This window comes from Bombina bombina, chromosome 5, assembly GCF_027579735.1.
Source record: "Bombina bombina isolate aBomBom1 chromosome 5, aBomBom1.pri, whole genome shotgun sequence".
Taxonomy (NCBI): Eukaryota; Metazoa; Chordata; class Amphibia; order Anura; family Bombinatoridae; genus Bombina; species Bombina bombina.
In genome coordinates this window covers 555,056,830-555,081,023 of record NC_069503.1, presented here as the reverse complement: position 1 = coordinate 555,081,023, position 24,194 = coordinate 555,056,830, and the positions used below count along the sequence as shown (strand labels likewise).

The 24,194-nt window shown below is 41.8% G+C and overlaps 1 protein-coding gene across 1 annotated transcript in view; it reads left to right on the top strand.

Annotated features, from left to right (window-relative positions):
* The window catches only part of LOC128661551 (ATP synthase subunit C lysine N-methyltransferase-like), a 268,286-nt gene extending 244,729 nt beyond the window's left edge, over nucleotides 1-23,557 (top strand). The window contains exons 4-5 of the mRNA XM_053715794.1: nucleotides 7,126-7,176; nucleotides 23,459-23,557. Coding sequence (XP_053571769.1) covers nucleotides 7,126-7,176; nucleotides 23,459-23,557 — 150 coding nt within the window. The remainder of the gene's footprint in view (nucleotides 1-7,125; nucleotides 7,177-23,458) is intronic.
* Nucleotides 23,558-24,194: the final 637 nt, after the last annotated feature.

Here is a 24,194-nt window from a genome sequence, read left to right as displayed (position 1 = left end):
ACTTCCTCCGCTCCAAAACAGGAAGGGACTGCTACTCGTTACAGACAGGGTTGGAAAGGCAACCAGTCCTGGAACAAGGGCAAGCAGGCCAGAAAACCTACTTCTGCCCCTAAGACAGCATGAAGAAAGGGCCCCCTATCCGGAAACGGATCTAGTGGGGGGCAGACTTTCTCTCTTCGCCCAGGCCTGGGCAAGAGATGTCCAGGAACCCTGGGCGTTGGAGATCATATCTCAGGGATACCTTTTGGACTTCAAAACTTCTCCTCCACAAGGGAGATTTCATCTGTCAAGGTTATCAACAAACCTAATAAAGAAAGAGGCATTTCTACGATGTGTACAAGACCTCTTGGTAATGGGAGTGATCCACCCGGTTCCGCGGACGGAACAAGGGCAAGGTTTTTACTCAAATCTGTTTGTGGTTCCCAAAAAAGAGGGAACCTTCAGGCCAATCTTGGACCTGAAGATCTTAAACAAATTCCTAAGAGTTCCATCGTCTAAAATGGAAACTATTCGAACCATCCTACCCATGATCCAGGAGAGTCAGTATATGACCACAGTGGACTTAAAGGATGCCTACCTTCACATACCGATTCACAAAGATCATTATCGGTACCTAAGGTTTGCCTTTCTAGACAGTCATTACCAGTTTGTAGCTCTTCCCTTCGGGTTGGCTACGGCCCCGAGAATTTTTACAAAGGTTCTGGGTCCCCTTTACTAAATCTGGACCAGGAGGCCAGAGATTCTCTTCTCTGGTGGTTGTCGCGGGTTCATCTGTCCAAAGGAATGACTTTTCGCAGACCAGATTGGACGATTGTAACAACAGATGCCAGCCTACTAGGCTGGGGTGCAGTCTGGAACTCCCTGAAGGCTCAGGGATCGTGGACTCAGGAGGAGAAACTCCTCCCAATAAACATTCTGGAATTAAGAGCAATATTCAAAGCTCTTCTAGCTTGGCCTCAGTTAGCAACACTGAGGTTCATCAGATTTTAGTCGGACAACATCACGACTGTGGCTTACATCAATCATCAAGGGGGAACCAGGAGTTCCCTAGCGATGTTGGAAGTCTCGAAGATAATTCGCTGGGCAGAGTCTCACTCTTGTCACCTGTCAGCGATCTACATCCCAGGCGTGGAGAACTGGGAGGCGGACTTTCTAAGTCGCCAGACCTTTCATCCGGGGGAGTGGGAACTTCACCCGGAGGTGTTTGCTCAACTGATTCTTCGTTGGGGCAAACCGGAGCTGGATCTCATGGCATCTCGCCAGAACGCCAAGCTTCCTTGTTACGGATCCAGGTCCAGGGACCCGGGAGCGGTGCTGGTAGATGCACTAGCAGCTCCTTGGGTTTTCAACATGGCTTATGTGTTTCCACCATTTCCGTTGCTACCTCGACTGATTGCCAGGATCAAACAGGAGAGAGCATCGGTGATTCTGATAGCGCCTGCGTGGCCACGCAGGACCTGGTATGCAGACCTAGTGGACATGTCGTCCTGTCCACCATGGTCTCTGCCTCTGAGGCAGGACCTTCTAATTCAGGGTCCTTTCAACCATCCAAGCCTAATTTCTCTGAGGCTGACTGCATGGAGATTGAACGCTTGATTCTATCAAAGCGTGGTTTTTCAGAGTCGGTTATTGATACATTAATACAGGCTCGGAAGCCTGTTACCAGAAAAATTTACCATAAGATATGGCGTAAATATTTATATTGGTGTGAATCCAAGAGTTACTCATGGAGTAAGGTTAGGATTCCTAGGATATTGGCTTTTCTACAAGAAGGTTTAGAAAAGGGTTTATCCGCTAGTTTGTTAAAGGGACAGATTTCTGCTCTGTCTATTCTTTTACACAAACTTCTGGCAGAGATTCCAGACGTCCAGGCTTTTTGTCAGGCTTTGGCTAGGATTAAGCCTGTGTTTAAAACTGTTGCTCCTCCGTGGAGCTTAAACTTGGTTCTTAAAGTTCTTCAGGGTGTTCCGTTTGAACCCCTTCATTCCATTGATATTAAGCTTTTATCTTGGAAAGTTCTGTTTTTGATGGCTATTTCCTCGGCTCGGAGAGTCTCTGAGTTATCTGCCTTACATTGCGATTCTCCTTATCTGATTTTTCATTCAGACAAGGTAGTTCTGCGTACTAAACCTGGGTTTTTACCTAATGTTGTTTCTAACAGGAATATCAATCAAGAGATTGTTGTTCCATCATTATGTCCTAATCCTTCTTCAAAGAAGGAACGTCTTTTGCATAATCTGGACGTAGTCCGTGCTCTGAAGTTCTACTTACAGGCAACTAAAGATTTTCGGCAAACTTCTTCTCTTACCTGACGGAGTCCAGGTTATCAAAAATCCTAAATGCTTGCCGGGTCCTTCATTCCATTCCAAGCCCATCAGTAGCTCAGTGCATGGAAGTAATCGGCTTAATGGTCGCGGAAATGGACATAGTGCCATTTGCGCGCCTGCATCTCAGACCGCTGCAACTATGCATGCTAAGTCAGTGGAATGGGGATTACTCAGATCTGTCCCCTTTACTAAATCTGGACCAGGAGGCCAGAGATTCTCTTCTCTGGTGGTTGTCGCGGGTTCATCTGTCCAAAGGAATGACTTTTCGCAGACCAGATTGGACGATTGTAACAACAGATGCCAGCCTACTAGGCTGGGGTGCAGTCTGGAACTCCCTGAAGGCTCAGGGATCGTGGACTCAGGAGGAGAAACTCCTCCCAATAAACATTCTGGAATTAAGAGCAATATTCAAAGCTCTTCTAGCTTGGCCTCAGTTAGCAACACTGAGGTTCATCAGATTTTAGTCGGACAACATCACGACTGTGGCTTACATCAATCATCAAGGGGGAACCAGGAGTTCCCTAGCGATGTTGGAAGTCTCGAAGATAATTCGCTGGGCAGAGTCTCACTCTTGTCACCTGTCAGCGATCTACATCCCAGGCGTGGAGAACTGGGAGGCGGACTTTCTAAGTCGCCAGACCTTTCATCCGGGGGAGTGGGAACTTCACCCGGAGGTGTTTGCTCAACTGATTCTTCGTTGGGGCAAACCGGAGCTGGATCTCATGGCATCTCGCCAGAACGCCAAGCTTCCTTGTTACGGATCCAGGTCCAGGGACCCGGGAGCGGTGCTGGTAGATGCACTAGCAGCTCCTTGGGTTTTCAACATGGCTTATGTGTTTCCACCATTTCCGTTGCTACCTCGACTGATTGCCAGGATCAAACAGGAGAGAGCATCAGTGATTCTGATAGCGCCTGCGTGGCCACGCAGGACCTGGTATGCAGACCTAGTGGACATGTCGTCCTGTCCACCATGGTCTCTGCCTCTGAGGCAGGACCTTCTAATTCAGGGTCCTTTCAACCATCCAAGCCTAATTTCTCTGAGGCTGACTGCATGGAGATTGAACGCTTGATTCTATCAAAGCGTGGTTTTTCAGAGTCGGTTATTGATACATTAATACAGGCTCGGAAGCCTGTTACCAGAAAAATTTACCATAAGATATGGCGTAAATATTTATATTGGTGTGAATCCAAGAGTTACTCATGGAGTAAGGTTAGGATTCCTAGGATATTGGCTTTTCTACAAGAAGGTTTAGAAAAGGGTTTATCTGCTAGTTCGTTAAAGGGACAGATTTCTGCTCTGTCTATTCTTTTACACAAACGTCTGGCAGAGATTCCAGACGTCCAGGCTTTTTGTGAGGCTTTGGCTAGGATTAAGCCTGTGTTTAAAACTGTTGCTCCTCCGTGGAGCTTAAACTTGGTTCTTAAAGTTCTTCAGGGTGTTCCGTTTGAACCCCTTCATTCCATTGATATTAAGCTTTTATCTTGGAAAGTTCTGTTTTTGATGGCTATTTCCTCGGCTCGGAGAGTCTCTGAGTTATCTGCCTTACATTGCGATTCTCCTTATCTGATTTTTCATTCAGACAAGGTAGTTCTGCGTACTAAACCTGGGTTTTTACCTAATGTTGTTTCTAACAGGAATATCAATCAAGAGATTGTTGTTCCATCATTATGTCCTAATCCTTATTCAAAGAAGGAACGTCTTTTGCATAATCTGGACGTAGTCCGTGCTCTGAAGTTCTACTTACAGGCAACTAAAGATTTTCGGCAAACTTCTTCTCTGTTTGTCGTTTATTCTGGTCAGAGGAGAGGTCAAAAGGCTTCGGCCACCTCTCTCTCTTTTTGGCTTCGTAGCATAATACGTTTAGCCTATGAGACTGCTGGACAGCAGCCTCCTGAAAGAATTACAGCTCATTCCACTAGAGCTGTGGCTTCCACCTGGGCCTTTAAGAATGAGGCCTCTGTTGAACAGATTTGCAAGGCTGCAACTTGGTCTTCACTTCATACCTTTTCAAAATTTTACAAATTTGACACTTTTGCTTCTTCGGAGGCTGTTTTTGGGAGAAAGGTTCTACAGGCAGTGGTTCCTTCTGTTTAATGTTCCTGCCTTGTCCCTCCCATCATCCGTGTACTTTAGCTTTGGTATTGGTATCCCATAAGTAATGGATGACCCGTGGACTGAACACACTTAACAAGAGAAAACATAATTTATGCTTACCTGATAAATTTATTTCTCTTGTAGTGTGTTCAGTCCACGGTCCGCCCTGTCTTTTTTTGAGGCAGTTCTAAATTTCAATTAAAACTCCAGTCACCACTGCACCCTATAGTTTTTCCTTTCTCGTCTTGTTTCGGTCAAATGACTGGATATGACATGTGAGGGGAGGAGCTATATAGCAGCTCTGCTTGGGTGATCCTCTTGCAACTTCCTGTTGGGAAGGAGAATATATCCCATAAGTAATGGATGACCCGTGGACTAAACACACTACAAGAGAAATAAATTTATCAGGTAAGCATAAATTATGTTTTTCCATGCTGATAAGGTGGTTTTGCGTACCAAACCTGGGTTCCTCCCTAAGGTTGTTACTAACAGGAATATCAATCAGGAAATTGTTGTTCCTTCTCTGTGTCCTAATCCTTCTTCTAAGAAGGAACGTCTGTTGCACAACTTGGACGTAGTTCGTGCTTTGAAGTTTTATTTGCAGGAAACCAAAGATTTTTGTCAAACATCTTCTTTGTTTGTTGTCTATTCTGGAAAGTGTAGAGGTCAAAAGGCTACGGCTACCTCTCTTTCCTATTGGCTGAAAAGCATCATCCGTTTGGCTTATGAGACTGCTGGACAGCAGCCTCCTGAAAGAATTACAGCTCACTCCACTAGAGCGGTGGCTTCCACATGGGCTTTTAAAAATGAGGCTTCTGTTGAACAAATTTGTAAGGCTGCAACTTGGTCTTCGCTTCATACCTTTTCCAAATTTTCCAAATTTGATACTTTTGCTTCTTCTGAGGCTATTTTTGGGAGAAAGGTTTTGCAAGCAGTGGTGCCTTCCCTTTAGGTTCCTGTCTTGTCCCTCCCTTCATCCGTGACCTAAAGCTTTGGTATTGGTGTCCCACAAGTAAGGATGAAACCATGGACTCGGTACATCTTGCAAAAGAAAACAAAATTTATGCTTACCTGATAAATTTCTTTCTTTTGCGATGTACCGAGTCCACGACCCGCCCTGTCTATTCAAGACAGATAGTATTTTTTATTGAAAACTTCAGTCACCTCTGCACATTATAGTTTCTCCTTTTTCTTCCTTGGCCTTCGGTCGAATGACTGGGGGGTGGAGTTAAGGGGGGAGCTATATAGACAGCTCTGCTGTGGGTGCTCTCTTTGCCACTTCCTGTTAGGAAGGATAATATCCCACAAGTAAGGATGAAACCATGGACTCAGTACATCGCAAAAGAAAGAAATTTATCAGGTAAGCATAAATTTTGTTTTATAATATTGTTACAAACATTGTTTACAATATGGTGTTCAAGGCTTGTGCACATCCTTGAGGAAACCTTTGTATGGAAAGGAGCTCATTTTTAACAAAGGATGCCAAGTAATATTTCATAACAGAATTGGAAAGGTTTTCAATATCTGATATGTGAATCATTAAAATGTCATGCTTCTTTAAGGACAAAGGCAGTGGTGCAAGTTCTAAAAGTAAACAAAATCTAGAATGACAGCGGTTCTCAGACAGAATGCAGACAGACAGAATGCCGAAGCACATTTGTCCATCAGACATATGTCCGAGAGACTATGTTCCAAGTTAGGCCGAGGGCAGATGCGCTCCAGAGTGCTCTGTTCTAATCAGAGCCTCGGGTGCTGCAACCACCTTCGGGAACCTAACCATGGGTCCTATCCCGCACCCCTTGTTGTTCTGTGTGGGTAAAACTGTATCTATCCTTATCTATCCATCTAATCTCTCTAGTGGCCAGACTGTTAACAGATGGCCATTTGTCTATCGGAATATTATCCATCACACAAATGTAAGTCGGACAAATGTCTGTCAGATAACAGTCCGGCCACGAATTTCAGCTATATGTTTGTTAAATTATAATCTACCTATTTCACATTAAGTGCACCCACACTTATATATATATATTTTAGAGTACAAATAGGGCTTTCTTTTTACATGAAATGGCAAGTTCTGAACTTAACAAAATCTAGAATTTAAACCATAATTTACCTCTTTCACGTTAAGTGCAGACACATATTAAATAATATTTTTTTAGAGGACAAATAGGGCTTTCTTTTAACATCAAATGTTTATATATGAACTATAATTTAATATGAATAAAATACGTGTGAGACATTGTTATATTAATTTACTTTTTAACCTTTAAAATTCTAAGCGCCTGCAGGTCAACTTTATCACAGGGCATTTTAGTAGCTTTATACAGCAAGACAGCGCTAGTTCATATGTGTCTTATAACACTGTGCCTCACTCTTGTGGAGTTGCGAATGAGTCAGCACTGTTTGGCTAAAATGCAAGTCTGTAAATAGCACTGAGATAAGGGGGCAGTCTTCAGAGGCTTACATACAAAGTAATCACAGAGGTAAAAATATAACCGTCTTGGTTATGCAAAAACTGGGGAAAGGGTAATAAAGGGATTATCTGTCTTTTTAAACAATAAAAATTCTGAAGTAGACTGTCCCTTTAAGTGGGTTCTTAACTTCTTTTTATGCCTCTTAGTACTTTAGCCCACCAACCATCACTATGTACCGTTTTGTAAAATGGAAGTGAACCTAACTTTAATTTTTATTTTTTTTCAGGTCAGTTTTTCTCAGTATTCAAATGTTGTGATTTTCGGTGTGCCACAGATGGTAAGTATTTTATGTATTCCAAAAATCTGAACAGTATGGGGGATATTTATCAAGCTGTCAACCGCAAAAAAGCCGGAATTCCGCAGCGTAATTGTTGCGAGCTTGATCCGACCTAGTTATCAAACCCTACAGACCAGCAAATTTTGAAATTTGTGACGTGACATACAATCCGCCTGTCTCAATCCGACGCAGATCGATGCTTACGTCATTACAGATGTTCTGAATACACATGCGGCTCTATTTGACACCTTTTCCCAGTTATCAAACTTTTAACAGGTACGCTCGCGTCTTTTCCGACCCAGCGTACCTGGTTTTCAATCCGCCACCATGGAGGCCGCGGATGCCATAGAAATCAATGGGAGTCTGAAAGCACCGAAAGCTTATGTTCGATGCTGCCAGATATCCCATTGATTTATATGGTTTAAAACAAGTTACGTTTACACCTAACACCCTAACATAAACCCCGAGTCTAAACACTCCTAATCTGCCGCCCCCAACATCGTCGCCACCTAAATAAAATGTATTAACCCCTATTCTGCCGCTCCCTGACACCACCGCCATTAAATAAACTTATTAACCCCTAAACCCCTGGTCTCCCACATCACTACCACTAATTAAACCTATTAACCCCTAAACCGTCAGCCCCCCACATCTCCATAAACTAAATTAAGTTATTAACCCCTAAACCCGCTAACTATAAAATACAAATACAACATCCCTATCTTCAAATAAATGTAAACTTACCTGTACAATTAAAATAAACTATTTTAAACTATTAATTACCTACCCTAACTATTATCCTACAATTAAATTAAACTACCAATTAAATTAACTAAATCACATATTAAAAAACCCTAACCCTACTCAAATTATTTAAATATACGTATTAAAAGTACTAAATTACCAAAAAAAACTAAGTTACAAAAACAAACAAACACTAAATTATAAAAAATAAAAAAAACACATTATCAAAAATAAAAAAGAATTACACCTAATCTAATTGCCCTATCAAAATAAAGAAGCCCCCCTAAAATAAAAAACCCTAGCCTACAATAAACTACCAATGGCCCTTAGTAAAAAAACTAAAATAACCTAAGATCCCCATTGCCCTGAAAAGGGCATTTGTGTGGGCCTTTATCTCTTTTACATGCCCAGACCCTAATCTAAAAATAAAACCCACCCAAAAAACCCTTTAAAAAAAAAACTAACACTAACCCCGACGATCCACTTACAGTTCTTGAAGTCCCGCTTGAAGGATCCATCCAGCCGGAGAAGTCATCGTCCAGGTGGCAAGAAGTCTTCTTCCGGGTGACCTCTTCCATCTTCATCCACCCGGAGAAGTCCTCATCCAGGCGGCAAGAAGTCTTCATCCAGACGGCATCTTCTATCTTCATCCATCCGGCGCTGAGCGGGTCCATCCTGAAGACATCCGGCATGGAGCATCCTCTTCATACGGTCGTTGCCGTAAACTGGAACTTCCATGCAAGTGACGTCATCCAAGATGGCGTCCCTTGCATTCCTATTGGCTGAAAGATTTCAATCAGCTAATAGGATTAGAGCTGCTAAAATCCTATTGGCTGTTCCAATCAGCCAATAGGATTAGAGCTCAATCCTATTGGCTGATTGTAACAGCCAATAGGATTTTAGCAGCTCTAATCCTATTGGCTGATTGAAATCTTTCAGCCAATAGGAATGCAAAGGACGCCATCTTGGATGACGTCACTTGCATTGAAGTTCCAGTTTAAGGCGACGACCGTATGAAGAGGATGCTCCGCGGCGGATGTCTTAAGGATGGACCCGCTGCGCACCGGATGGATGAAGATAGAAGATGCAGTCTGGATGAAGACTTCTTGCCTCCTTGATGAGGACTTCTGCGGCTGGATGGATCCTTTAAGCGGGACTTCAAGAACTGTAAGTGGATCGTCGGGGGTTAGTGTTCATTTTTTTGGGTTTTTTTTGGGTGGGTTTTATTTTTAGATTAGGGTCTGGGCATGTAAAAGTGCTAAATGCCCTTTTAAGCACAATGCCCATACAAATGCCCTTTTCAGGGCAATGGGGAGCTTAAATTATTTTAAATAGGTTTTTTATTTGGGGGGGTTGGGTGGGGGGTGGGTTTAACTGTTGGGGGGTGTTTGCATTTTTTTTCATGTAAAAGAGCTGTTATCTTTGGGGCAATGCCCCACAAAAGGCCCTTTTAAGGGCCATTGGTAGTTTATTGTAGGCTAGGTTTTTTTTATTTTGATAGGGATATTAGATTAGGTGTAATTCTTTTTTATTTTTTATGTGTTTTTTTTATTTTTTCGTAATTTAGTGTTTGTTTGTTTTTGTAACTTAGTTGTTTTTTTGTGTTAATTTAGTACTTTTAATAATGTTTTATAGTATATTTAAATAATTTAAGTAGGGTTAGGTTTTTTAATATGTAATTTAGTTAAAGGGACACTGAACCCAAATTGTTTCTTTAATGATTTAGATAGAGCCTGCAATTTTAAGCAACTTTCTTATTTACTCCTATTATCAATCTTTCTTCATTCTCTTGCTATCTTTATTTGAAAAAGAAGGAATCTAAGCTAAGGAGCCAGCAAATTTTTGGTTCAGACCATGGACAGCACTTGTTTATTGGTGTTGCCCAATCAGCAAGGGAAACCCAGTTTGTTCACCAAAAATGGGCCGGCATCTAAACTTACATTCTTGCTTTTCAAATAAACATACCAAGAGATAAAGAAAATTTGATAATAGGAGTAAATTAGAAAGTTGCCTAAAATTGCATGTTCTGTCTGAATCACAAAAGAAAAAATTTGGGTTCAGTGTCCCTTTAATTTAATTGGTAGTTTAATTTAATTGTAGGATAATAGTTAGGGTAGGTTAATTAATAGTTTAAAATAGTTTCTTTTAATTCTACAGGTAAGTTTAAATTTATTTGAAGATAGGGATGTTGTAATTTTAATTTAAAGTTAGTGGGTTGTTAGGTTTACTGGTTAATAGCTTAATTTAGTTTTTGGCGATGTGGGGGGCAGACGGTTTAGGGGTTTATAGGTTTATTTAGTGGCGGTGATGTGGGAGGCCAGAGGTTTAGGGGTTAATACATTTATTTAGTTGCGGCGGTGTCGAGGAGCGGCGGAATAGGGGTTAATAACTTTATTTAGGTTGCGGCGGTGTTGGGGAGCGGCAGATAGGGGTTAAACATTTTAGTATATTGGCAGAGTTTAGTGACAGTTTATAAATAAAGTTGGGAGAAAGCAGAATAGACGCGAGATCGATGACTGCTAGTTAACAACAGTCCGATGCTCATCGCCACATACTTGATGCACGTCTTTTTCCCGGCTTTTTCCATAAATAAGGAGAGCGTATTGAGATACGCGGCCGCGATGTTAGGCAAGCGTATTGGTGCCGGCGAATGCAGCATAGTTGACAACTTGATAAATATCCCCCTTAGTGTAAAAAAATGTAACTTTAGTAAAAATTTCTCACAATTTGTATGTCTGTTATGATAAAAATATGTAAGCTAAACCTGAAATCAATGACAGTCTTTGTAGTAGTTTACCAAATAATAGGACTGGTTTTATGCACATACCCTTAGCACCCCTTCCAATTAAAGTACATGGCATTTTATTTTTTCCTTGAGCATGAAAAAAAGAAACAAAACTGTCCTGTATGCATTCAGCAATGTTAGTCAATGCATTCCATACAGTAATGAATGAGCTGATTCACAAATTCTTAAAATATACCATTTAAAATTTTGTTTCACAAAAATAATTGTTACAGATTTCAAACTAACCAAATTTGTAACATAAATGTAATGGATTTTTATAACATTTTAAAGGGGACAGTAAAATCACAATTAAAGGGATACTAAACCCATTTTTTTATTTCATGAGATGGGTTTTGAGGATAGGAATATGAAGGAAGCATCCTTCAAGACTATGTGGACATATATAGTGCTTCCTGAACTAGAGTTAGAATAGTTTGAAATGTTTCCATTTGAAGGAAGGAACCATGAGAAAACATGATTCAATTTTTAAAATCAAGAATAGGTCTAAAAGTTCCCCCTTGGGAACAATAAAACAGGTTGGAATAAAAAAAACTCTGGCCTGAAAAAAGGAGTGGAACTATCACACTCAAGAGCTCTAAATCCTTAACACACTGGACACATTGGAGCCTTTACAGGGTCTTTGGAACAGGGGAAAAACCTCCCTTTGGGAGGCCTTAAAGGGATACTAAACCCAATTTCTTTTACAAGATATGACAAGTCCACAGATTTCATCCTTACTTATGGGATATCGCCTCCTGGTCAGCAGGAGGAGGCAAAGAGCGCCACAGCAGAGCTGTATTTCTCCAACATAGGTGTGTCCGGTCCACGGCGTCATCCTTACTTGTGGGGATATTCTCCTCCCCAACAGGAAATGGCAAAGAGCCCAGCAAAGCTGGTCACATGATCCCTCCTAGGCTCCGCCTTCCCCAGTCATTCTCTTTGCCGTTGCACAGGCAACATCTCCACGGAGATGGCTCAGAGTTTTTTGGTGTTTAAATGTAGTTTTTATTCTTCTATCAAGAGTTTGTTATTTTAAAATAGTGCTGGTATGTACTATTTACTCTGAAACAGAAAAGAGATGAAGATTTCTGTTTGTAAGAGGAAAATGATTTTAGCAACCGTTACTAAAATCGATGGCTGTTTCCACACAGGACTGTTGAGAGGAATTAACTTCAGTTGGGGGAAACAGTGAGCAGACTTTGGCTGCTTGAGGTATGACACATTTCTAACAAGACTTGGTAATGCTGGAAGCTGTCATTTTCCCTATGGGATCCGGTAAGCCATTTTTATTAATAAGAATAAAGGGCTTTAAAGACTGGTAGACATTTTTCTGGGCTAAAACGATTAATTTATAAGCAGTTTTAATAGTTTATAGCTTTGAGGAGTTATTTTATTCTTGGGAATTATGTTAAAAAAAAAAACGGCAGGCACTGTATTGGACACCTTTTTCACTGGGGGCCTTCTCTAATCATAGGCAGAGCCTCATTTTCGCGCCACTAATGTGCAGTTGTTTTTGGGAAGCAAGGCATGCAGATGCATGTGTGAGGAGCTCAGATACACAGAAAAAGCTTACTGAAGGCGTCATTTGGTATCGTATTCCCCTCTGGGCTTGGTTGGGTCTCAGCAAAGCAGATACCAGGGACTGTATAGGGGTTAAATATAAAAACGGCTCCGGTTCCGTTATTTTAAGAGTTAAAGCTTTCAAATTTGGTGTGCAATACTTTTAAGGCTTTAAGACACTGTGGTGAAATTTTGGTGAACAATTCCTTCATACTTTTTCGCATATTCAGTAATAAAGTGTGTTCAGTTTAAAATTTAAAGAGACAGTAACGGTTTTATTTTAAAACGTTTTTTGTGCTTTGTTATCAAGTTTATGCCTGTTTAACATGTCTGAACTATCAGATAGACTATGTTCTGTATGTGAGGAAGCCAAGGTTCCTTCTCATTTAAATAGATTTGATGTATGTGACAAACAATTTAGAGAAAATGATGCCCAAGATGATTCCTCAAGTGAGGGGAGTAAGCATGGTACTGCATCATCCCCTCCTTCGTCTACGCCAGTCTTGCCCACACAGGAGGCCCCTAGTACATCTAGCGCGCCAATACTCCTTACTATGCAACAATTAACGGCTGTAATGGATAATTCTATCAAAAACATTTTAGCCAAAATGCCCACTTATCAGCGAAAGCGCGGCTGCTCTGTTTTAGAAAATACTGAAGAGCAGGAGGACGCTGATGATAATGGTTCTGACATGCCCCTACACCAGTCTGAAGGGGCCAGGGAGGTTTTGTCTGAGGGAGAAATTTCAGATTCAGGGAAAATTTCTCAACAAGCTGAACCTGATGTTATTACATTCAAATTTAAATTGGAACATCTCCGCGCTCTGCTTAAGGAGGTGTTGTCTACTCTGGATGATTGTGACAATTTGGTCATTCCAGAGAAATTATGTAAGATGGACAAGTTCCTAGAGGTCCCGGTGCCCCCCGAAGCTTTTCCTATACCCAAGCGGGTGGCGGACATTGTAAACAAAGAATGGGAAAGGCCCGGCATACCTTTTGTCCCTCCCCCTATATTTAAGAAATTGTTTCCTATGGTCGACCCCAGAAAGGACTTATGGCAGACAGTCCCCAAGGTCGAGGGGGCGGTTTCTACTCTAAACAAACGCACTACTATCCCTATAGAAGATAGTTGTGCTTTCAAAGATCCTATGGATAAAAAATTAGAGGGTTTGCTTAAAAAGATGTTTGTTCAGCAAGGTTACCTTCTACAACCAATTTCATGCATTGTTCCTGTCACTACAGCAGCGTGTTTCTGGTTCGATGAACTAGAAAAGTCGCTCGATAAGGAATCTTCTTATGAGGAGATTATGGACAGAGTTCACACTCTTAAACTGGCTAACTCTTTTACTTTAGACGCCACTTTGCAATTAGCTAGATTAGCGGCGAAAAATTCAGGGTTTGCTATTGTGGCGCGCAGAGCGCTTTGGCTAAAGTCTTGGTCAGCGGATGCGTCCTCCAAGAACAAATTGCTTAACATACCTTTCAAGGGGAAAACGCTGTTTGGCCCTGACTTGAAAGAGATTATTTCAGATATCACTGGGGGAAAGGGCCACGCCCTTCCTCAGGATAGGTCTTTTAAGGCTAAAAATAAACCAAATTTTCGTCCCTTTCGCAGAAACGGATCAGCCTCAAGTTCTACATCCTCTAAGCAAGAGGGTAATACTTCTCAAACCAAGCCAGCCTGGAGGCCAATGCAAGGCTGGAACAAAGGTAAGCAGGCCAAGAAACCTGCCACTGCTACCAAGACAGCATGAGATGTTGGCCCCCGATCCGGGACCGGATCTGGTGGGGGGCAGACTTTCTCTCTTCGCTCAGGCTTGGGCAAGAGATGTTCTGGATCCTTGGGCGCTAGAAATAGTCTCCCAAGGTTATCTTCTGGAATTCAAGGAGCTACCCCCAAGGGGAAGGTTCCACAGGTCTCAATTGTCTTCAGACCACATAAAAAGACAGGCATTCTTACATTGTGTAGAAGACCTGTTAAAAATGGGAGTGATTCACCCTGTTCCATTAGGAGAACAAGGGATGGGATTCTACTCCAATCTGTTCATAGTTCCCAAAAAAGAGGGAACATTCAGACCAATCTTAGATCTCAAGATCCTAAACAAGTTTCTCAGGGTTCCATCGTTCAAAATGGAAACCATTCGGACAATTCTTCCTACCATCCAGGAAGGTCAATTCATGACCACGGTGGATTTAAAGGATGCGTATCTACATATTCCTATCCACAAGGAACATCATCGGTTCCTAAGGTTCGCCTTTCTGGACAAGCATTACCAGTTTGTGGCACTTCCATTCGGATTAGCCACTGCTCCAAGAATTTTCACAAAGGTACTAGGGTCCCTTCTAGCGGTGCTAAGACCAAGGGGCATTGCAGTAGTACCTTACTTGGACGACATACTGATTCAAGCGTCGTCTCTGCCACAAGCAAAGGCTCATACGGACATTGTCCTGGCCTTTCTCAGATCTCACGGGTGGAAAGTGAATGTAGAAAAAAGTTCTCTATCCCCGTCAACAAGAGTTCCCTTCTTGGGAACAATAATAGACTCCTTAGAAATGAGGATTTTTCTGACAGAGGCCAGAAAATCAAAACTTCTAAGCTCTTGTCAAGTACTTCATTCTGTTCTTCTTCCTTCCATAGCGCAGTGCATGGAAGTAATAGGTTTGATGGTCGCGGCAATGGACATAGTTCCTTTTGCGCGAATTCATCTAAGACCATTACAACTGTGCATGCTCAGTCAGTGGAATGGGGATTATACAGACTTGTCTCCGACGATACAAGTAGATCAGAGGACCAGAGATTCACTCCGTTGGTGGCTGTCCCTGGACAACCTGTCACAAGGGATGAGCTTCCGCAGACGAGAGTGGGTCATTGTCACGACCGACGCCAGTCTGGTGGGCTGGGGCGCGGTCTGGGAACCCCTGAAAGCTCAGGGTCTTTGGTCTCGGGAAGAATCTCTTCTCCCGATAAATATTCTGGAACTGAGAGCGATATTCAATGCTCTCAAGGCTTGGCCTCAGCTAGCAAAGGCCAAATTCATACGGTTTCAATCAGACAACATGACGACTGTTGCGTATATCAACCATCAGGGGGGAACAAGGAGTTCCCTGGCGATGGAAGAAGTGACCAAAATAATTCAATGGGCGGAGACTCACTCCTGCCACTTGTCTGCAATCCACATCCCAGGAGTGGAAAATTGGGAAGCGGATTTTCTGAGTCGTCAGACATTTCATCCGGGGGAGTGGGAACTCCATCCGGAAATCTTTGCCCAAATAATTCAATTGTGGGGCATTCCAGACATGGATCTGATGGCGTCTCGTCAGAACTTCAAGGTTCCTTGCTACGGGTCCAGATCCAGGGATCACAAGGCGACTCTAGTGGATGCACTAGTAGCACCTTGGACCTTCAACCTAGCTTATGTGTTCCCACCGTTTCCTCTCATTCCCAGGCTGGTAGCCAGGATCAAACAGGAGAGGGTATCGGTGATCTTGATAGCTCCTGCGTGGCCACGCAGGACTTGGTATGCAGATCTGGTGAATATGTCATCGGCTCCACCATGGAAGCTACCTTTGAGACAGGACCTTCTTGTTCAAGGTCCGTTCGAACATCCGAATCTGGCCTCACTCCAACTGACTGCTTGGAGATTGAACGCTTGATTTTATCAAAGCGAGGGTTCTCAGATTCTGTCATTGATACTCTTGTTCAGGCTAGAAAGCCTGTAACTAGAAAAATCTACCATAAAATATGGAAAAAATATATCTGTTGGTGTGAATCTAAAGGATTCCCATGGAACAAGATAAAAATTCCTAAGATTCTATCCTTTCTTCAAGAAGGTTTGGAGAAAGGATTATCTGCAAGTTCTTTGAAGGGACAGATTTCTGCTTTATCTGTTTTACTTCACAAAAAGCTGGCGGCTGTGCCAGATGTTCAAGCTTTTGTTCAGGCTCTGGTTAGAATCAAGCCTGTTTACAAACCTTTGACTCCTCCTTGGAGTCTCAATTTAGTTCTTTCAGTTCTTCAGGGGGTTCCGTTTGAACCCCTACATTCCGTTGATATCAAGTTATTATCTTGGAAAGTTTTGTTTTTGGTTGCAATTTCTTCTGCTAGAAGAGTTTCAGAGTTATCTGCTCTGCAGTGTTCTCCTCCTTATCTGGTGTTCCATGCAGATAAGGTGGTTTTGCGTACTAAACCTGGTTTTCTTCCGAAAGTTGTTTCTAACAAAAATATTAACCAGGAGATAGTCGTGCCTTCTTTGTGTCCGAATCCAGTTTCAAAGAAGGAACGTTTGTTACACAATTTGGATGTAGTTCGTGCTCTAAAATTCTATTTAGAGGCTACAAAGGATTTCAGACAAACTTCTTCCTTGTTTGTTGTTTATTCTGGTAAAAGGAGAGGTCAAAAAGCAACTTCTACCTCTCTCTCTTTTTGGCTTAAAAGCATCATCCGATTGGCTTATGAGACTGCCGGACGGCAGCCTCCTGAAAGAATCACAGCTCACTCCACTAGGGCCGTGGCTTCCACATGGGCCTTCAAGAACGAGGCTTCTGTTGAGCAGATATGTAAGGCAGCGACTTGGTCTTCACTGCACACTTTTACCAAATTTTTCAAATTTGATACTTTTGCTTCTTCTGAGGCTATTTTTGGGAGAAAGGTTTTGCAAGCCGTGGTGCCTTCCATCTAGGTGACCTGATTTGCTCCCTCCCATCATCCGTGTCCTAAAGCTTTGGTATTGGTTCCCACAAGTAAGGATGACGCCGTGGACCGGAAACACCTATGTTGGAGAAAACAGAATTTATGCTTACCTGATAAATTACTTTCTCCAACTGTGTGTCCGGTCCACGGCCCGCCCTGGTTTTTTAATCAGGTCTGATGAATTATTTTCTCTAACTACAGTCACCACGGTATCATATGATTTCTCCTATGCATATTCCTCCTTTACGTCGGTCGAATGACTGGGGAAGGCGGAGCCTAGGAGGGATCATGTGACCAGCTTTGCTGGGCTCTTTGCCATTTCCTGTTGGGGAGGAGAATATCCCCACAAGTAAGGATGACGCCGTGGACCGGACACACCGTTGGAGAAAGTAATTTATCAGGTAAGCATAAATTCTGTTATATAGCTCCTCCCTTCCCTCCCACTCCAGTCATTCTCTTTGCCTGTGTTAGTGATAGGAATAGGTAAAGCGAGGTGTTAGTTTAGAATCTTCAATCAAGAGTTTTTTATTTTTAAAGTAGTGCCACTGAGTGCTACTTTGTGCTGGGGTGTAGCCTAGACCAGATCAGTCTCTTCAATACAAAAAGAGAAGCATCTGGTGGCTTTAAAGTAATGGGAACTTGTGGGACATAATTCTCACTGCGCCTTCCATCTACTGTTGCTGCCCTATCTGAAGGAAAAAATCTGAGGGATATTACTCAGTATTTTCCTTGTCATCCTCAGGTCCATGTGAGCAGTAGGACTTCACACGCCTGGGAGCTGCCTTTGCTGTCGGCAGATAGGAGAGGTAAGTGCCATTTTTATTCCTGGGCTTAAGAAGAAGAACAAGGGCTCAGAAGATATTGGCCACTCAATTTGGGAATAACAGCCCTTAGAAAGAGAATATGGGGCTCTTTATTCAGGTATACTTTTCTCCTTTCAGGGGAGACTTTTTAGACAGCAAATTGTTACCGCGTTTGAGCTTAGACTCTGTAAGACCTCTGTAGAGAAGTATTCTCCCAACGGTTTTGTTCAGACATCATGCCGCACGGGAGCTGACAGAGGAACATACTTGTTTTCCCTAAGGGGTATGTGTTAAGGGGATGATTTTCACTCTTGTGTATTGTGGCGGTAATCATCACATCTCCCGGCGGTTGCATAAGAAAAAGATGCCGACCGGGAGAGGAGATGTATGACAATGTGTGGAGCCAGCTGGTGGTGAAATAAACTGTGAGTCTGATTGAGGTCCAGGCGTGACTATGACAGAAGGGTTTTTGATGTGAATGTTGTTAACAAGTGCTTTCACATGCTCTCCCTTCTCCCGGCGGTTAATCAAGCCATGCCGTCCGGGAGCTACCAGTATGACTTTGTCTGTGAACGCCTACGAAGGGCGGTCCTTGACAAGCTCCATTTTCTTGCGTGCCTTTTTTTTTCTCCCGGCGGTGTATTCATTTTACAATGTCACCCGGAAGTTAACTGTTGTGCACCTGCCTATGCAGGGCGGTTCTTGGGGACTTAGCGCGCTTCTGCAAAATCTCCCGATGGTTCAATAAAGATACATGCCGACCGGGAGATATGTTACGTCGCCATCCATGTGGGGTGATCCTTAGGATACGCGTCCTGTTTCCCCTTTTATATGGCTATGTCTCTGTTAGGTCCAAACTGTTATACTTCCAAATGTTATAGGCATATTTGGACGGCAGCCTATGCTTCTCTGTCGCATTTTCTATGCATGATACTGAGGGGTAAAATGGACTGAAATTTGCTGTCTGGCAAGTTTATTTCTTGTGTTGCCATAATATGGGGGTCCTTTGGGGCACACAGGCGGACCTGGCTAAAGTTGCTAAGTTTGATAAAGATATGTCTTTATGCATATCTTTATGTTCTTATCCACGGACGTACATTTTCAGTTTGTGACTCTTACTTCGGTTTGGTCACGGCGACCAGAATTTTTAAAGGGTTCTGGGGTCTCTACTGGCGGCTCTAAGGCCGCGAGGTATTGCAGTGACGCCTTATCTGGACGATATTCTGATCCAGGCGTCGTCTTATCAGCTAGCAAAGTCTCACACCGACTTTGTTCTATCCTTCCTGTGTAAGGTATATCTGGAGAAGAGTTAGCTAGTTCCAAAGACAAGGGGTCCTTCTTGGAAACTCTAATCGACTCTATGGCCATGAAATTCTTTCTGATGGAGGTCAGTAAATTAAAGATTTTGAACAAATACCAAGTTTTTCAGACAACTCCTCGGCCGTCAGGGGCTCAGTGTATGGAGGTATTTGGATTGTTGGTAGCGACAATGGACATCATTATTTTTGCTCGGTTTCATCGCTGGTCTTTGCAAATAACCATGCTCAGTCAGTGGATTGGAGACTATACCACTATGTCTCCTCAAATGAATCTAGACCAGAGAGCAAGGGACTCTCTTCTATGGTGGTTGTCGCTGGATCATCTATCCCAGGGGTCATGCTTGCGCAGACCCTTATGGGTGATAGTGACAACGGATACCAACCTACTAGGATGGGGTGCAGTTTGGAAATTCCCTGAAGGCTCAGGGTGTGTGGACTCGGTCGGAGTCTCTACTTCCCATCAATATTCTGGAGTTGAGAGCAATATTCAATGCGCTTCAGACTTGGCCTCAGTTGGCTTTGGCCAAAGTCATCTGATTTCAGTCGGACATCATCACGACTGTGGCTTACATCAATCATCAGGGAGCAACAAGGAGTTATTTAGTGATGACAGAAGTATCCAAGATAATTTGGTGGGCTGAAGCTCACTCTTGTTATCTGTCAGCAATCTACATCCCAGGAGTGGTCATCTGGGAAGCGGATTTTTTGAGCAGACAGACATTTCATCCGGGGGAATGGGAACTCCATCCGGAGGTTTTTGCCAACCTGATTCTCAGATGGGGCAGAACGGAGCTGGATCTTGTGGCATCTCGTCAGATTGCCAAGCTCCAGAGATACGGATCCAGGTCCAGGGATAGATGCCTTGGCAGTGCCTTGGTCGTTTAACCTAGTTTATGTGCTTCGGCTGTTTGTTCTCCTTTTTTGGGTGATTGCTAGAGTCAAACTGGAGAGGGCTTCAGTGATTCTAATCGCTCCTGCGTGGCCTTGCAGGACTTGGTATGCCGATCTGGTGGACATGTCATCTCTGCCACCGTGGAAGCTTCCATTGAGGCAGGACCGTCTCATTCAGGGACCATTCCATTATCCGAAACTAATTTCTCTGTAGCTGACTGCTTATAGATTGAACGCTTGATTTTATCTAAGCGGGGGTTCTCTGATGCGGTCATTGATACCTTGATTCAGGCACGCAAGCCTGTTACTAGAAAGATTTACAATAAGATATGGCGTAAATATCTTTGTGGGTGCAAATCCAAGGGCTACTCATGGAGTAGGGTTAGGATTCCCAGGATTTTATCTTTTCTCCAAGAAGGATTGGAGAAAGGGTTGTCAGCAAGTTCCTTTAAAGGACAGATTTCTGCTTTGTCTATTTTGCTACACAAACGTCTGGCAGATGTTCCAGATGTTCAATCTTTTTGTCAGGCTCTGGCTAGAATCAGACCTGTGTTTAGACCAATTGCTCCACCTTGGAGTTTGAATTTAGTTCTTTAAGTGGTTCAGTTTGAACCTATGCATTCCATAGATATTAAGTTATTAACTTGGAAAGTTTTGTTTTTGGTTGCCATTGCTTCTGCTCGCAGAGTTTCTGAGCTTTCGGCATTACAATGTGATTCTCCTTATCTTATTTTCACATTCTGATAAGGTGGTGTTACGTACCAAACCTGGGTTTTTTCCTAAGGTTGTTTCTAACAAGAATGTTAATCAGGAAATTTTTGTTCCTTCCTTATGTCTTAACCCTTCTTCTACGAAGGAGCGTCTGTTACATAATTTGGACGTAGTCCGTGCCCTGAAGTTCTACTTGCAGGTGACTAAGGATTTTCGTCAAACATCTTCATTATTTGTTGTTTTTGCTGGGAAACGTAGGGGTTAGAAAGCTACGGCTTCCTCTTTTTCTTTTGGCTGAAGTGTATCATCCGTGTTGCATATGAGACTGCTGGACAGCAGCCTCCAGGACGAATTACGGCTCATTCTATTAGGGCTGTGGCTTCCTCATGGGCATTTAAAAATGATGCTTCTGTTGAACAGATTTGCAAGGCTGCAACTTGGTCGTCTCTTCACATTTTTTCCAAATTTGATATTTTTGCCTCTTCTGAGGCTGTTTTTGGCAGAAAGGTTTTTCAAGCAGTGGTGCCTTCCGTTTAGGTTCCTGTCTTGTCCCTCCCTTTCATCCGTGTCCTAAAGCTTTGGTATTGTATCCCATAAGTAAGGATGAAATCCGTGGACTCGTCATATCTTGTAAAAGAAAAGGAAATTTATGCTTACCTGATAAATTTATTTCTTTTACGATATGACGAGTCCACGGCCCACCCTGTCGTTTTTTCTAAAGACAGGTTTTTATGTTTGTTAAACTTCAGTCACCTCTGCTCCTTGGCTTTTCCTTTCTCTTCCTAACTTTGGTCGAATGACTGTAGGGGGAGGGAAGGGAGGAGCTATATATACAGCTCTGCTGTGGAGCTCTTTGCCTCCTCCTGCTGACCAGGAGGCGATATCCCATAAGTAAGGATGAAATACGTGGACTCGTCATATCGTAAAAGAAATAAATTTATCAGGTAAGCATAAATTTCCTTTTTATTCTTTCAGATAGAGCATGCAATTTTAGGCAACTTTCTAATTTACTCCTATTATCAATTTTTCTTCGTTCTCTTGCTATCTTTATTTAAAAAGCAGGAATGTAAAGCTTACCAGCCGGCACATTTTAAGTTCAGCACCCTAGATAGTACTTGCTTATTGGTGGCTACATAAATGCGCACAGATCAATTACATTTTTGTATAGAAACATATTTGCAATATACATGTATTGGCAACCATGCTTCTATTAAAAGTTGTCACTGTTTTAGTGTTAACATTTTTATCTGCACGTGCATGTGAAACGGTGCTCTGACAGAATGCCAACGGACAGAATGCCGAAGCATGTTCCGAGTTCGGCCGAGGGCAGATACGCTCCAAAGTGCTCTGTTTTAATCAGAGCCTCATGCGCCTCTGGGAACCTAACCATGCGTCTTGTAGTTCTCTGGGAAATACTCTATCTATTTATCTATCGAATCTATCAAATTTATCTATCTACTGAATCTATGTATCTAATCTATCTAGCGAATCTATATATCTCGGGGCTGGACTGTATTCCGACGGCCACTTGTCTGTTGGAATATTATCCGTCGGCCACAATGTGAAACATAGCTAGATATTCTCAGTACACTAGTATTTTAAATACTGCAGCTGTCCAGGGAGCCAGTGGGGATTGTAATCATGTAAGCAATCAACAAATTAAATCATGGTACAAGCACCTTAGGCTCTCTGAACAAGTGCTGTATTTAAAATGCTGGTGCACGGTGCATACTTAAATACACTTTTGAAACAACAATAGCTTTTACTAGAAGCAATTTTGCTAATGCATGTATATTACAAAATGCTTCTATTAAAAACTGAGATGTATCCATGTGGATTCCAATTTTGGCTGGAATGTCCCTTTAATGTGCATATATTCTGCCTGAGTCTGCCTACCATGACTTGTCTTTATTTACTGAACCCCTATAACACTGTGGAATGTGGTGACACATTACAAATATAGATCATCTATATTTAATTATATGCAGAATAGATATTAATTTTGTATCTGTTTTTTTAATAAACTTGTGAAATAAATTATATTAACTGAGCAGAATCAATGCTAAGCACATCTTAGTAGGCAAGAGAGCTTTACAATGTAAGTTCATATCACTTGTGTGACCCACAATGCATATTCACACCATAACTACTGTATATGGACTGGATTGCGATTGGTTAACAAGAGTATTTTGTTTTAGGGGTTGGGGAAATTGAAGAGAATGTAAAGCATAAGAAATATGGTCATTTGATAAAACACAACTGCATCATTAGTTGCAACATTTCTTAGTTAATTTGTATTTAAAGTTCCTTTACGTAGATGAATAAACCAAATTACACAGTAAAACAGTAAATTACATGTCATTTTAGTATATTCATTAGCATTATTAATTTTCTAGATCATGTCAGTCCTCAAGTATTTTAATGCTATATTTCTTTTTTTCATAAATTGTTAAGGTAGGTTTTCTGTTAATAATCCCTACAAGGTAAATAAATAGTTTTTTCTTTTGTTTCTTTACAAAGCAACCATGTATTAATGTTCTCTGTACCACGTTTGATATTTTGTCTGCGACTACTGATGAGTAATACTTTTAGAGCCAGTAATATGCTTTTTCTATTTAAATTTCTCTGCTGTTTTTCTCAGACGATAATTAGTATATGCATTATTGCAATGTTTTTCCTTCTTCTATACTATGTAAGAGCTGTAATTCATCATTTATGAATTAAACTGTTGGTATACCATGAATAAAAGCGCTTTATAAACCTCATTTATTTATATTAGACTAATGACCTCAAATGCACTGAGGTAATGAATGGAAAATATTTGCCAATACAGATTATTGCATTGGATGCAAGCGTCCACCAGAGGGCAGTAGAATAATTGTAAATAGTTAATTCTATGGGACAGACTTTAGTTTGAAGACTGTAAACTGACCTTTATAAAATGACTGTTCTTTGAAGAATACATTTATAAGAGCAGCCTTTTATCTCACATCATCATTTCAATGTCCATTACTGAGAGGAGCCGCCTCAGTACTATTGAGAAATGCAACAGAGCGAGGGAGTCGTTGGAGCAAACAAACAAGCAGGATGAATTATGTTTTAATCCTACCTTCAAATGCGATGTCCTCTCGGTGTCTCATAACACATGCTTTAGTTGTAAACTTGTGCTTGGTAAAATTTATATTCCTTTGAACTGTGCTGTGCAGTGCAACCATTTTAAATTCAATGATAACTGCATGATTTTTTTTTAGCACTGTATAAACCATATAGTTATTGCAGTTAAATTTAAGAAGCACTGCAGTGAATCTTAAAGGGACATTTTAAAAATTTCTGGAATTCATATGATAGAACACTATTTAAACCTATTAAAATATTTTTATATGAAATAAAAGTTAAGATAGAGATTTTTATTTTGATATTGAAGCTAACAGAAAATCTATATCTGTGAATTATTGGACCCTAGGGACTGAATGTTCACTGACTGATAAACAGAGCTCCCACAGCTTTATTGGAAG